The 12478-nt window shown below is 38.2% G+C and overlaps 1 protein-coding gene across 7 annotated transcripts in view; it reads right to left on the reverse strand.

Moving 5' to 3' along the window:
• usp7 (ubiquitin specific peptidase 7 (herpes virus-associated)) overlaps positions 1-12478 on the reverse strand; it is a 95095-nt gene that overhangs the window by 69157 nt on the left and 13460 nt on the right. The window contains exons 1-2 of one of the 7 annotated variants that reach the window (XM_055651739.1): positions 3399-4374; positions 1521-1858 (exon numbers count right to left, since the gene is read on the reverse strand). The exons of 1 other annotated variant lie outside the window; for it this stretch is intronic. In XM_055651739.1, the coding sequence (XP_055507714.1) occupies positions 1521-1827 (307 nt within the window). In that variant the 5' untranslated portion in view covers positions 1828-1858; positions 3399-4374. Of the gene's footprint in view, positions 1-1520; positions 1859-3398; positions 4375-12478 lie in introns of those variants that run through there. 5 more of the 7 variants (XM_055651738.1, XM_055651736.1, XM_055651741.1 and 2 more) reach the window with 5 other exon arrangements.

Below are 12478 nucleotides of genomic sequence, written 5' to 3' on the forward strand. Positions count from 1 at the left end.
TTGGTACAAATCCTTCCAAGTCCGTCCTTAACACTTGTCTGTTTCTTTAACGTTGGGATAGTCCCAACCTCAATTACATCCTCTGGCAGCTTGTTCCATACATCCACCACCCTTTGTGTGAAAAGGTTACCCCTCAGATTCCTATTAAATCTTTTCCCCTTCACCTTAAACCTATGTTTTCTGGCCCTCAATTCACCTACTCTGGGCAAGCGACTCTACGCATCTACCAGATCTATTCCACTCATGAATTTATACACCTCAATAAAATCATCCCTCATCCTCATACGCTGCAAGGAACAGGATCAGCGCAGACCCTCTAACAATGGCAACATCCTCGTAAATCTTCTGTGTACTCTTTCCAGCTTGACAATATCTTTTCAAGCTGGAAAGAGCACATGTTAAATGTTATATTCTAGAGTTGTACTTAAGCCTGCTGGAGTTGCTAATGCAAGTCCAATTGGGAAAATTATTTTAATTGGGAACAAATCTAGTCCATCAACTTATTTTAACTGAAATATTCCAATCCAATCAATATCCTGATAGGTTTTCTACAAATATCTTGAGGGCAATCGCAACCTTTCTATGGAGTGGCTATCAGAACTACTCAAAATACCAGACTAATGTTTTATACATGTAGGGAAGAACTGCAGGTGTTGGTTTAAACTGAAGACAGACACAAAAGGCTGGAGTTAACTCAGCGGGCCAGGCAGCATCTCTGGAGAGAAGGAATAGTATCCAAGGAACCCAACCTTTTGAGTCTAATACTTTAAATATTTGTAAAATGCTCTTCAATTTTATGTCATTACGGAGGAAGCCATGTATTTTATGTTTTCTACAGCACCGTAGCCACATGTATATTAAAAAACCTAAGGGGAATGTAAAACACCCAAAACCTTGATGCAAGAACCTACTGCTGTCTAGGATACAAATAGCAGTAGCTTTTCATCTCCACAATATGACTGGTCATTACTCTGGCCTCTAAAATGTCTGCATTGAGTTAATTCAACAGTCATACTTATGAACTCGGGATCTATTTTACACTCCAAAAGTTTTGAAAATTTGGTTCTAGATTCATGAACAGAAACATAGAGTTCATAGTGTTAGAGGTGATATTTTAATCCACACTCTTGTGCTGTCACCCAATTGTGTCTGCTCTTAGTTTAAAATAAACCAAAATCAGTACCCAACGAAAGGAGAGGATGTTTTGGTGAAGATAGGAAAACAAAGTAATAACAAGCGAGACCTTGCTCTGATAAAATGCAAAAGGATTTGCTTTTGTGGTCCCTTAAAAACACTTTCAATTATTTTGTCTTTAATTTTATAGGATTAAAAACAAGGGAACTGTAATATTTTTATTATGGCATCATGCATTTTTCAACTGAGTAAAAAAAAGCAACAAAAAAAAGCATTGGTTCAATGTATCCGTACATATTCATTGAACAATTACAACTGCAATCCATGATCAAGATCCTTGTATTTATCAATAGATCCAGAACACAGGAACCAAAAAGAATTGTGACCTGCTTTATCTGTATTCTCTTCAAGCTGCTTCCTGGAGCATTGACTCGGACTCGTAGACGAAAGCATGTTTCTTCTAGATTTCTGAATTCCAGGACTGACACAGAAGTGAATCAAATTTGGGCATTTTTGACAACAGGATGATTTTCCAACAGGTAAGATATCCACAAGTATTTTTGCTGAATGATGTACAAGCTCCCCAGTGCTGGAAAGTACACAATGAAAACAGGTTCTGGTAGCTACAAAGGATCTACAACATCCGGTATAAAATTCAAAACCAGGTGCTGACGTCAAATGGTTATGGTCCATCCAAGGAAAAGCCACAGCAGGCCACGAACATCTGGCAAACAGCAAAGGTAAAAAGTATTGGTAACTAAATTAGAGAAATTGAACAGTACAAACTAGAGAGGAATTGTTCCCGGATATTACAGCATCCCATTCAGCTAAAGGCACTAATTTGCATGGGTATGACTTAATTCCCCAATTTGGTAAACTCAACAAGGTTACTTAAAAACTGACTGAATTATTTATGTCAAGGAGATTCTTGCTTCTATTTCAAGTACTGATATTAACTTCATAATATAAAATCTTTAAGATCACAGCAGCAAATAAACTAGCCAATAAATTAACTTGTATGAAGCATACAGATTGAAACTCTAGTTTACTGATAATTTTGCAATTTATTGAAATCGGCATTTCAATTTAATAGGACAATACTGGTTCCGTTTCTGTACTATGCTGTCATTTTACACTTAGGTAATGGAGTGATGTTAAAGGAGCATCAGAAAAAAGGGCTAAAAATGTAACATGACCCTTACATCAGACTAGGAAGAAGCCTCCAAAGGGAAGTGTTCGCACAAATCTGGCACAGACAAAATTAAACTTTCAATTAGGCTTGCTGACCAGAACGTAGGATAAGAGAATAAGAGAACTGGGACACCATGTTAAATTTTTATAAAACATTGGTAAGGCCACATTCCAAGCATAATGCACAGTCTGGTTGCCAAACTACAAACCGGCTGTGATTATGTTAGAGGAGAGAGAAATTCATCAGCACATTGCACTTTACAGTCACAAGGAGAAACCTAAGGTACTGAATATGTTTCCCTTGGAGGTGATTGAAGGGCTCATACAGGTGGAAGTAGATAAAATTATGTGAACTGAAGGACGAGGTAGAAGTTTTTTTCCACCAGGGTGGGGGTGTCCAAGACAAGACACAGGTAGTTTCAGAGGGGATGGTGGGGAGGGGGGGTTACTTTCATATAGAGGCTGGTTGGACTCTATGCATTGTCTGAAGAGGCAGTTGAGATAGATACTATCATGGCATTCAAAAAATCTAGCCAGCTATGGACATAACACAGGTAAATGGGATTGTATAAATCAGTACCATATAGGACTGCAACACTATAATAATTTGGAGGCATACAATAAGTCAGTTGAGGGAGTAAGGTAAAAAAATTGGGTTATTCCACTTGAAATCTTCCAAGGCCTCAATCCAATGACTCAGCTAATCGATTAAAAAAAAAAAATCATAACCATTGTCGGATAATAAGAGCCTTTACAGACCCATTAGTTCTCAAAAACAAACTTGTCCTTTAACTTCTTTCGTTATGTAGTGAGGAAGGTATGCCTTAGTTTTGTTTTGCCTATCAATTAAACTCTGGAACTGGACAAATGTCAGTTCACTGCCAATCTTTGCTGCAATTTACATCTTTGGAAAGATATAGACAAAAAAAACCCAGCTGTATTATTCACCATTTGTGATTTTGACCATACCATAATGGCAGTTTAAACATCCTATTAGGTTGAAGAAAATATCACACCACAAAAAGTCAATCTCAACAAAACAGGTTCACATTTTATCACTTTTATTCACTCACTTTTCATTTTTTGTCCGGTACTTGCTGTTCCCCGGGTAAGAGCCTCACATCCAACAGCAGAGTGGAAATTTAAGTTCATTATTGTGAAATGAATTTAATCTACATTCCATAATTCACATTCTAAACTGTCTACGATGGAAACAGTTCTTTTCCACTGCACAAGGAACAGTTGAGTGCCTCAGTAATGTGCACGCTTAGTAATTAAAACAGCTGATTAAACCTTTTAACAATAATAAAAATAAACTCAGACATTTTTAAACTCAAAGTTATTACCCTCACATAACTCTCTAATCTAAAATAACAACTTTCTATGATGTCATAAAACAGCCTAACTGCCTTCGGCATTCAACAAATTCAAACATCATTAAATTCTATAATTTTTTTTAAACCTCATCCTACCAATGAATTGCCTAGTACAGAACAATTACAAGCTTACATACATTTTTAATAACTCAAGTGCAAATTAAATTTGTGTATTGCTACTCTAGTTCCATTAAGTAAAACGTAAATACATCCAGTTGGTCAGAACCCAGTTTAACTGCATGACTGGCCTCCAAGATTATGTGCTGCAAATGTGTTTTCACATCACAACAGTTGCAACATAGATCCATCTAGACAACTGCAGCAATAGTCACTTGGTTATATTTACATGCATGCTCACAGACACAAGATAGTACCATCATTGATCTGCCAATAACTACTTTTTGCACAATGTAGGGTGGGAGTAATCTCGATGATCCACAAGTCTGGCATGATTCTTCATGATAAGATATGCTGGATGTAAAATACTATCAATTATGCATTGTCAACGTTTGAAAGCAATGTTTGAAAAAAAGTGGCTTTCTGGAGATTAATCTGGGATTGCCGAGAGAAACAAGCTTTGAGCATGAAAGGGCAATCAAAATCTGTAGTCTTGAGAAGTAACCACCAAAGAGTCACAAAATATCAGGTCATGTTAAATATAAACAGTCATGCTATTAGAAAACCAAGTATTTATTTTGAACATTCTGCCTCAGTTTCAAGTTAACAAGAAAGTCATTTACAGGCAGCTCGGCCACAATGCATTTTTCCACAAATTGACTATAATGCTATTTCAATCGAGAACTAAAGAATCACTTAAGTTGTTTTGAAAATCGACAGGCTGAGAAAAATTAACTGTATTGTATTTAAACAGTATAGGGGACAAAAAACCCATTTCCATATAACTGCAATAATCAGACACCAATGACCCGACCTTATTGGCAAGTTTAGGAGTCTCTGCGCTCGCCACAAGCTCGCAACATGGTCGTAGGTGGTCTCTGGTGAGACTCCTTCATGGTCGAGAGTAGTTCCCGCATAGTGGTCACTACTCGGCGGTCTCAGTATGGTCGCGGGAAATTTTTCAACACGTTGAAAATTGGTCGGTATGGAGAAAATCGATACATTTGTAGTCGTAGGTTTAGTCGAAGTAGGTCGGCTATCGTAGGTAATTGAAGGTTGTAGAATAGTCGTAGATAGTGTTAATATATCGCCTTTGCTCGTTTCAATGGCTTGATAGTCGAAGCTAGTCTTCTACATAGTCGAAGGAGGTCTTCTACTTGGTCGTAGGTCTTCTACATAGTCAAAGGAGGTCATAGGAGGTCTTCTACATAGTCGAAGGGGGTTGTAGGAGGTCTTCTACATAATCGAAGGATGCCAATTTTTCGGTGATTCAATAAGACCACGACAGTCTCCTAAATTTGCCAATAAAGTCGCCATAGTGGGACAGGCCCTTTAGGAGCACAGCTGAAATTGACAACCAATCACTTCTCGCCATTTCTGCAATTATACTCTAAGTTATAACCATGGAGTCATACAGCATGGAAACAGCCCCTGCAGCTCAACTGGTCCATACTGCTAAATATGCTCCTCTAAGCTAGTCCCGTTTGCTCGCAATTGAACTATATCTCTTGAAAACATCCCTGTCCATGTGTCTGTTCAAAATGTCTCCTAAATACTGTTATTATGCCTGACTGAACAATATCTGGCAGCTTATTCCACATAACCATCACCCTGTTTGAAAATTTCACAACCCAGGAAAAAACGGCACTGTGCACTAACGAACATGGACAAAATAGGGTACAGCGTAAGCCATTATTGTCTACAGTGCCATTGAAAAGACTTATTTTTGAAAATCCTATGGAGGAGAATAACTTGCCTATTATGAATTTGAAAACACAAGCCCCCAATTACATAATTGTCTTTACAGTGCAATTTTCTATAACTCAATGCTTCTTAGGGACACAATTGCATTGTAGAAGTAATACCAGTATTTTGCATGATAATTCATCTTCCAATCACACTAATTTTTAAAAGACAGAATCTTCCTCTTGATATTGTAAAAAGCTCTTTTCCCAAAAAAATCAATTTCTACATTCAGATTAATAGACGCATTAAAATAGCAGGATACATCTACACAAGACATGCACATGGAGAGATTTTAAAGTGTGTGGACTTTTACTCGCTCGGACATCATAATCTAAGTGGTTTCTGCATTATGAGATGTAACTGTAAACTCTTGGTCGTGGAACAACATGGACAAAGCAAACAACAAACACAAAACCAAAGTTTTCTGAGTCACTGTCTGGTTTAGAGGTAACATGCATGCAAGAAAGGCAGTATGCTCAGCAAGATGGAAATCCAAAGAGGCTGGTTTCAAAAATGAAGGGTTCTAACCCAAAACACCACCCATCTATTTTCTTCAGAGATGCCGAGTTACTCCAACATTTTATGTCTATCTTTAGCATAAACCAGCAGATGCAGTTCGTTGTTATTACAAGGATGGTTTATTGCAATACTACTTCCTAGATTTAAAGCCAACTGCTAATAATTCAATTATCGCTATGCTAACATTTAAAGTAAAGTTCCAAAAATAATTGCTCAGTAATGTTTCATCTCTTATTTACATACCAAGATACCTTAACACAAATGTCAGCATATTTTCCTCATCAAAAAATATTGCCACTAAAGATTTTATAAATTACAAATAACCACTAAAGTAGTTTCTTCAGAAAGGTGCAAGACTCCATTTTTTGTCTGAACACAGCTTTGCCACCCAATTCAAAATGATGAAGTCGATACATAGTGATGTACAAACCTAGAAATGTACACACATGTCGAAAGGATCCTACTAAAATTACTACATCATACCATTAATTCAATGCAAAATCACTTTACAATTCACTTTCACAATATTCAAAGTAAGGAAAACTTAAATTACCCAATGTTGAAATTCAATGATAGAATTTGCGCTGAAAATAAATTACTATACTTTAACAAGAATTATTCATTCCAGCAATAACCTATTATAACCTGCGATACTGCATGGAACTGACCTATCAGAAAACAACGATTCACATTAAGTGCAATTTGTTAGGTGAATTTATGGCAGAATAGAACAAAATATGAAGTGACCACCCAAGGAAAACAAACTAATGAAAATGGAGTTGAGAAAAATGGAAGCATCAACATGAAAGGATTCAAGAATCATCACCAATCTCACCTGGTTCAAATCTAAAACAATGTTACGTTTCGAACACAATAACTTTTTGGAAAACCACTGATATCTGATATTTTACCTCAATAATACAAATAAGTAAAAAAACGTAGCTGAAACTAACTTCAATAGTTGGAGACTTATAATCTAACTAAAAATTCTATTAATTGCATTAGTGTAAAATAAAATTCTGCAATTTAGGATAAAGTCTGGTTAGTTAGGGTTTAGCAACAGGTGATAAGCACAATGCATTTCCATTTTGTAATCAGGAATGTGGGTGAAGTTCATCCAAATTCATTTCTGACAGACAAAAGCTAATTTAACTGCAGTTTTAGTATAAAAACAGTTACACAAGTAAGAGCTTTGTATTAAGGGATGATAATGTTATAAAATTCAAGCAAGCTGAGAAAAATGGTAAAAGATCACACCATTCAAAAAAATCAGATCAGAAAAAGGTGAGCTGCTTATGCTCCCTAAAGATATTAACGAAAGATTCCTAAAATTCAATCAAAATTTATATGCATCTAAAACTTCAGCCGAATCCACAAAGATCAAAAACTTTCTTGACAACTGTAAAGTTCCATCGCTCAATGAGGTGGAACGAGAAGACTTAGGAGCAGAGATTACAGTAAAAGATATTGAAGAGACTATCAAATCACTGAATAATGGGAAAACGCCAGGTCCAGATGGGTTCAGTAATGAATTCTATAAAAAATGTCATGAATTTATTTCCCCACGCTTTATATATACTTTATATATAAAGCCCTTTATATATACGCTTTCAAAGAGACGTTACCACAAACTTTAGCCGAATCAACCATTACATTGATACCCAAGAAATATAAAAATCTTGAAGAGCCAGGATCATACAGAACAATAGCGCTTTTAAATACAGATCAGAAAATATTAGCTAAGACTTTGGCAAGAAGACTAAGTTCGTACATTAGTAAACTAATAAACTCAGACCAAACTGGGTTTATACCCAAGCGACATTCGTTTTATAATTTGAAACGTCTGTTTAATATAATGTACTTACACAGAACGATAAATGAAGATTTACCAATTATTTCTTTAGACGCAGAAAAAGCATTTGATCAAGTAGAATTGGACTATCTCTTTACAGTACAGGTGCACAACCCTTTATCCGAAAGCCTTGGGACCAGACACTTCTCGGATTTCCGAATGGAAGATTTTTAGCGTAGATTAGGTAGGTAGGTTTGAAAAGTCTGGAGCGGCTGCCTCCTCCCCGGAGACCGGTGAATCATTGCTTAAATGTTAGTCAGTTAGTTTGGAGGGATTTTATATGGTGAAGGGGGGTGAAGGGGGAAAACTTTAATTCTTAGTTCCCTACCTGGTCGGAGAGGCGGGGAGCGGACAATGCCTTACCAGGTCGCCGTGCAGTAAGCTCCGGAGTGCTGGGCCGCTGACTCCCAACATCACGGAGCTGGGGCTGCGGGCGTCCGGCCACGGGCGGCGCTGGTTGTAGCTCTGACCCCGGCAACTCTACCCCTGGCAGCGTGGCGCTCCAAATCCAGCGCAGCCCGGGGGCGGAAGCCCGCAGCCCCAGCTCCGCGATGTTGGGAGTTGGTGGCCACCGCGCTCCGGAGCTTACGGCACGGCGACCCGGAAAGGCATTGCCTGCTCCCCGCCTCTCCGACCAGGTAGGGAACTAAGAATTAAAGGTTTCCCCTTCACTGCATAAAAGCCCTTCAAACTAACTAACTAACATTTGAGCAATGATTTACAATGATTCCCCAGTCTCCGGGGAGGAGGCAGCCGCTCCAGACTTTCCAAGCCGCCCGCTACCTACCTAATCTACACTAAAAATCTTCCATTCCGACATCCGAAAAAGTCCGAAATCCGAGAAGTGTCTGGTCCCAAGGCTTTCGGATAAAAGGTTGTGCGCCTGTATAACAATCCGACTGCCAGAATATTGACTAATCAAATTCTGTCACCTAAATTTCAATTATCCAGGGGTAATAGACAAGGATGTGCTCTTTCACCAATGCTATTTGCCCTTACCATAGAATCCTTAGCGGAAAGTATAACAGTACATCCGGGCATTCACGGTTATAATACTAAACATACCAATAACAAGATTGTTATATGCAGACGATGTACTTTTATATATTACCAACTCTCAAGTCAGTATCCCAAATATATTAAACCTTACTGAACAATTTGGTTACTTCTCAGGGTATAGAATAAACTGGAATAAAAGTGAAATTATGCCAATAAAAGCTCAAGACCCTTCACATCTCCTAAAATTTCCCTTTAGAATTGTCACTGAAAATTTTAAATACCTTGGAGTTTATTTGACTAGAAAATATACCTCTCTATTCCAAGCAACTTTTCCACCATTAATCACTAAATTAAATGCCCTTATTCAATTTTGGAAAACACTTCCTATTTCCCTTACAGGTAGAGTAAATGCTATAGGAATGATTTTCCTTCCACAACTCCTTTACCTACTTCAATCAATACCGATTTATCTCCCTAAAGGCTTTTTTGACTCTGTGATTACACATTTTATCTGGGATTATAAAACACATAGAATTCACAAACAACATTTATGTAAACCTAAAAAAAACCCAGTGGATTAGCACTCTCTAATTTTCTTTTCTACTACTGGGCAACTAATATTAAAAATGTAATTTACTGGATGGATGATACATGTCAACAAATAAACTGGTTAAAAATGGAGAGGGAAGATTGTTCGCCTTTTAATATAGGCGCAATTCTTCTTTCTCCAATACACCTGAATAAATCAATGTATGAGGAAAATCGGATAATTCATAGCACCCTACGAATTTGGAAACAGTTGAAATCAACTCTCAAATTGAGAAATTTCTCTCTCCTTTTACCAATCACCAACAATCCCTCGTTTAAACCGTCTACCTTAGATAAGGCATTTGCACAATGGAAAAACGCAGGAATCAAAACGCTGGGAGATATTTACGAGAAGGGGATCCTCCTCTCGTTTGAAGAATTACAGGAGAAATATCATTTGAAATCTAGTAATTTTTTTAGTTATCTTCAAATCCGAGACTATGTGAAAATACGCACACACACACGACTGTCATTCCATGGGCCCAGATATATTAGATGAATGCATGAATTCATGAAAGACGGATACAATACCCTTTTAACTGCATCTTCTGAAATGCTTAGGAGAGCATGAGAAGATGAATTGGGTTTATTAATTTCAAAGGATATTTGGGAGGAAAGCCTTTTATACATACATTATTGCTCTCTTAATGTTAGGCACTCCCTGATACAATATAAAATACTGCATCGACTCTATTACTCAAAGTCCAAATTGAACAAGATCTTCCCAAATGTCTCTCCTATTTGTGATAAATGTCTCCTCCAAGAAGCGACTACAACCCATTATTTTGCTTCCTGCACAAAGTTACAAAACTTCTGGAGGGGAATATTTGATACCTTTTCCAAAATACTTAAAATGAAATTGGACCCAGATACAAAACTGATCATATTAGGTATGCCAGAGGCCTGCTCTAAGCTAACGATATTTCAAAGAAGTTTCCTCAAATATGGCCTAATAATGGCGAAAAAATTAATACTTTGGAAACAGTCCCCACAGTGATGATGTGGATTACAGATATGTCCGAGACACTACATTTGGAAAACATTAGGCTTGTCCTGGCGGAAAAACCAGATCAATTTCTTAAGACATGGATGCCCTTTACTGAATTTTTACAACAGAATGGTGAAACACAAATTTAAATCTAAATCCGAACCTATGATGGTGAGGGGGAGGGAAGGTAAGGTATATCTCCATCTTTTCTTTTCTTATTTCCTTTTCTTTCCTCTGCACTGCTTTGATGGCTTTGGGGTCTTTTTCCTGTTCTTTTCTACTTTATTTCTTCATTCTTTCTTTTCTTCTTTCTTTGATTTCCTTTTTTCTTTTTTTAAATATATAGGTTATAAGGTTAAGAATGAAGCTGTCCAATAATTGTATAATTGTGATGCTGATCGTTTTATCCATGTACAATTGCTTCTAATAAAAAAAAAATGGAAAAAAAAAATGCGAGTAATAATGCTATATAGTCAGCTACTATATAGTCAGTTGATACTGACCAATTTAAAGTGTTAATGAACTGCATGCAAAACCAGATGTAGACACAAGGAAATGCTGGTTTACAAAAAAAGACAAAAAGCACTGGAATAACTCAGTGGGCCAAGCAAAGATGCAAAACCAGGTAACTCATTTTCCCACATCAACACAAAGATTGGTGTTTTTTCTCTATTTAAAAATTACAAACCCTCAGGCTGACTTTTTATTTTTAATAAATGCACCAATGCTCAACACTTGATGGCTAACCAAACTGAATATGCATCAGCGTTAGCACTAGCCCAAAATAAAAACAAAATCAGTCCCATGTTGGTTTTAGTTTGTCTCTGTTCAGATCAATCTCAATCTCAGAGTCCTAGTGAGACCACACCTGGAGTATTGTGTGCAATTTTGGTCCCCTAATTTGAGGAAGGACATTCTTGCTATTGAGGGAGTGCAGCGTAGGTTTACAAGGTTAATTCCTGGGGTGGCGGGACTGTCATATGCTGAGAGAATGGAGCAGCTGGGCTTGGAGTTTAGAAGGATGAGAGGTTATCCCATTGAAACATATAAGATTGTTAACGGCTTGGACATGCTAGAGGCAGGAAACATGTTCCCGATGTTGGGGGAGTCCAGAACCAGGGGCCACGGTTTAAGAATAAGGAATAAGCCATTTAGAACGGAGACGAGGAAACACTTTTTCTCACAGAGAGTGGTGAGTCTGTGGAATTCTCTGCCTCAGAGGGCGGTGGAGGCAGGTTCTCTGAATGCTTTCATGAGAGAGCGAGATAGGGCTCTTAAAAATAGCGGAGTCAGGGGATATGGGAAGAAGGCACGAACGGGATACTGATTGGGGATGACCAGCCATGATCACATTGAATGACAGTGCTGGCTCGAAGGGCCAAACTGCCTACTCCTGCACCTATTGTCTATTGTCATTCTCAAATTGATCTAATTTTCAATTGCCTTCATAATCAAGTTCAAGTTCAAATTTATTGTCATATGCACCAATTGGTACCGTGAAATTTGAGTTACCATACAGCCATACAAATAAAAATACAATACACAATAGAGTTTAACATAAACACCCACCACAGTGGAATCAACATTTCTCACTGTGATGGAAGGCAATAAAGTTCAGTCATCTTCCTCTTTGATCACCCGTGGTTGGGGCCGAGAACCCTCCGCAGTCGCCGCTACGGACTGCCTGATGTACAAGCCCTCTCGCCGGATTGATCGAAACTCCGGCGTCGGAACGGAACACACTCTGCGGCTAGGAGTTTCTAAATCGGTCGCTTCTTACTGGAGACAGTGGCTTCCGAAGTCCACAGGCAGAGCTGGACAGAGCTCCGCAGACCATAGTGTTAAAGTCAGCAGGCCCCGCGATCGAAGCTCCAACATGGGCGATCCTCGACAAGGATCCGCGATGGTAATTCCGTGCTGTGCCGCTGAAGCTCTGGGCCGATCTCCGGTCGGAAAGGCTGCGCCAAT

This window comes from Leucoraja erinacea, chromosome 20 (genome assembly GCF_028641065.1).
Source record: "Leucoraja erinacea ecotype New England chromosome 20, Leri_hhj_1, whole genome shotgun sequence".
Lineage (NCBI taxonomy): Eukaryota > Metazoa > Chordata > Chondrichthyes > Rajiformes > Rajidae > Leucoraja > Leucoraja erinaceus.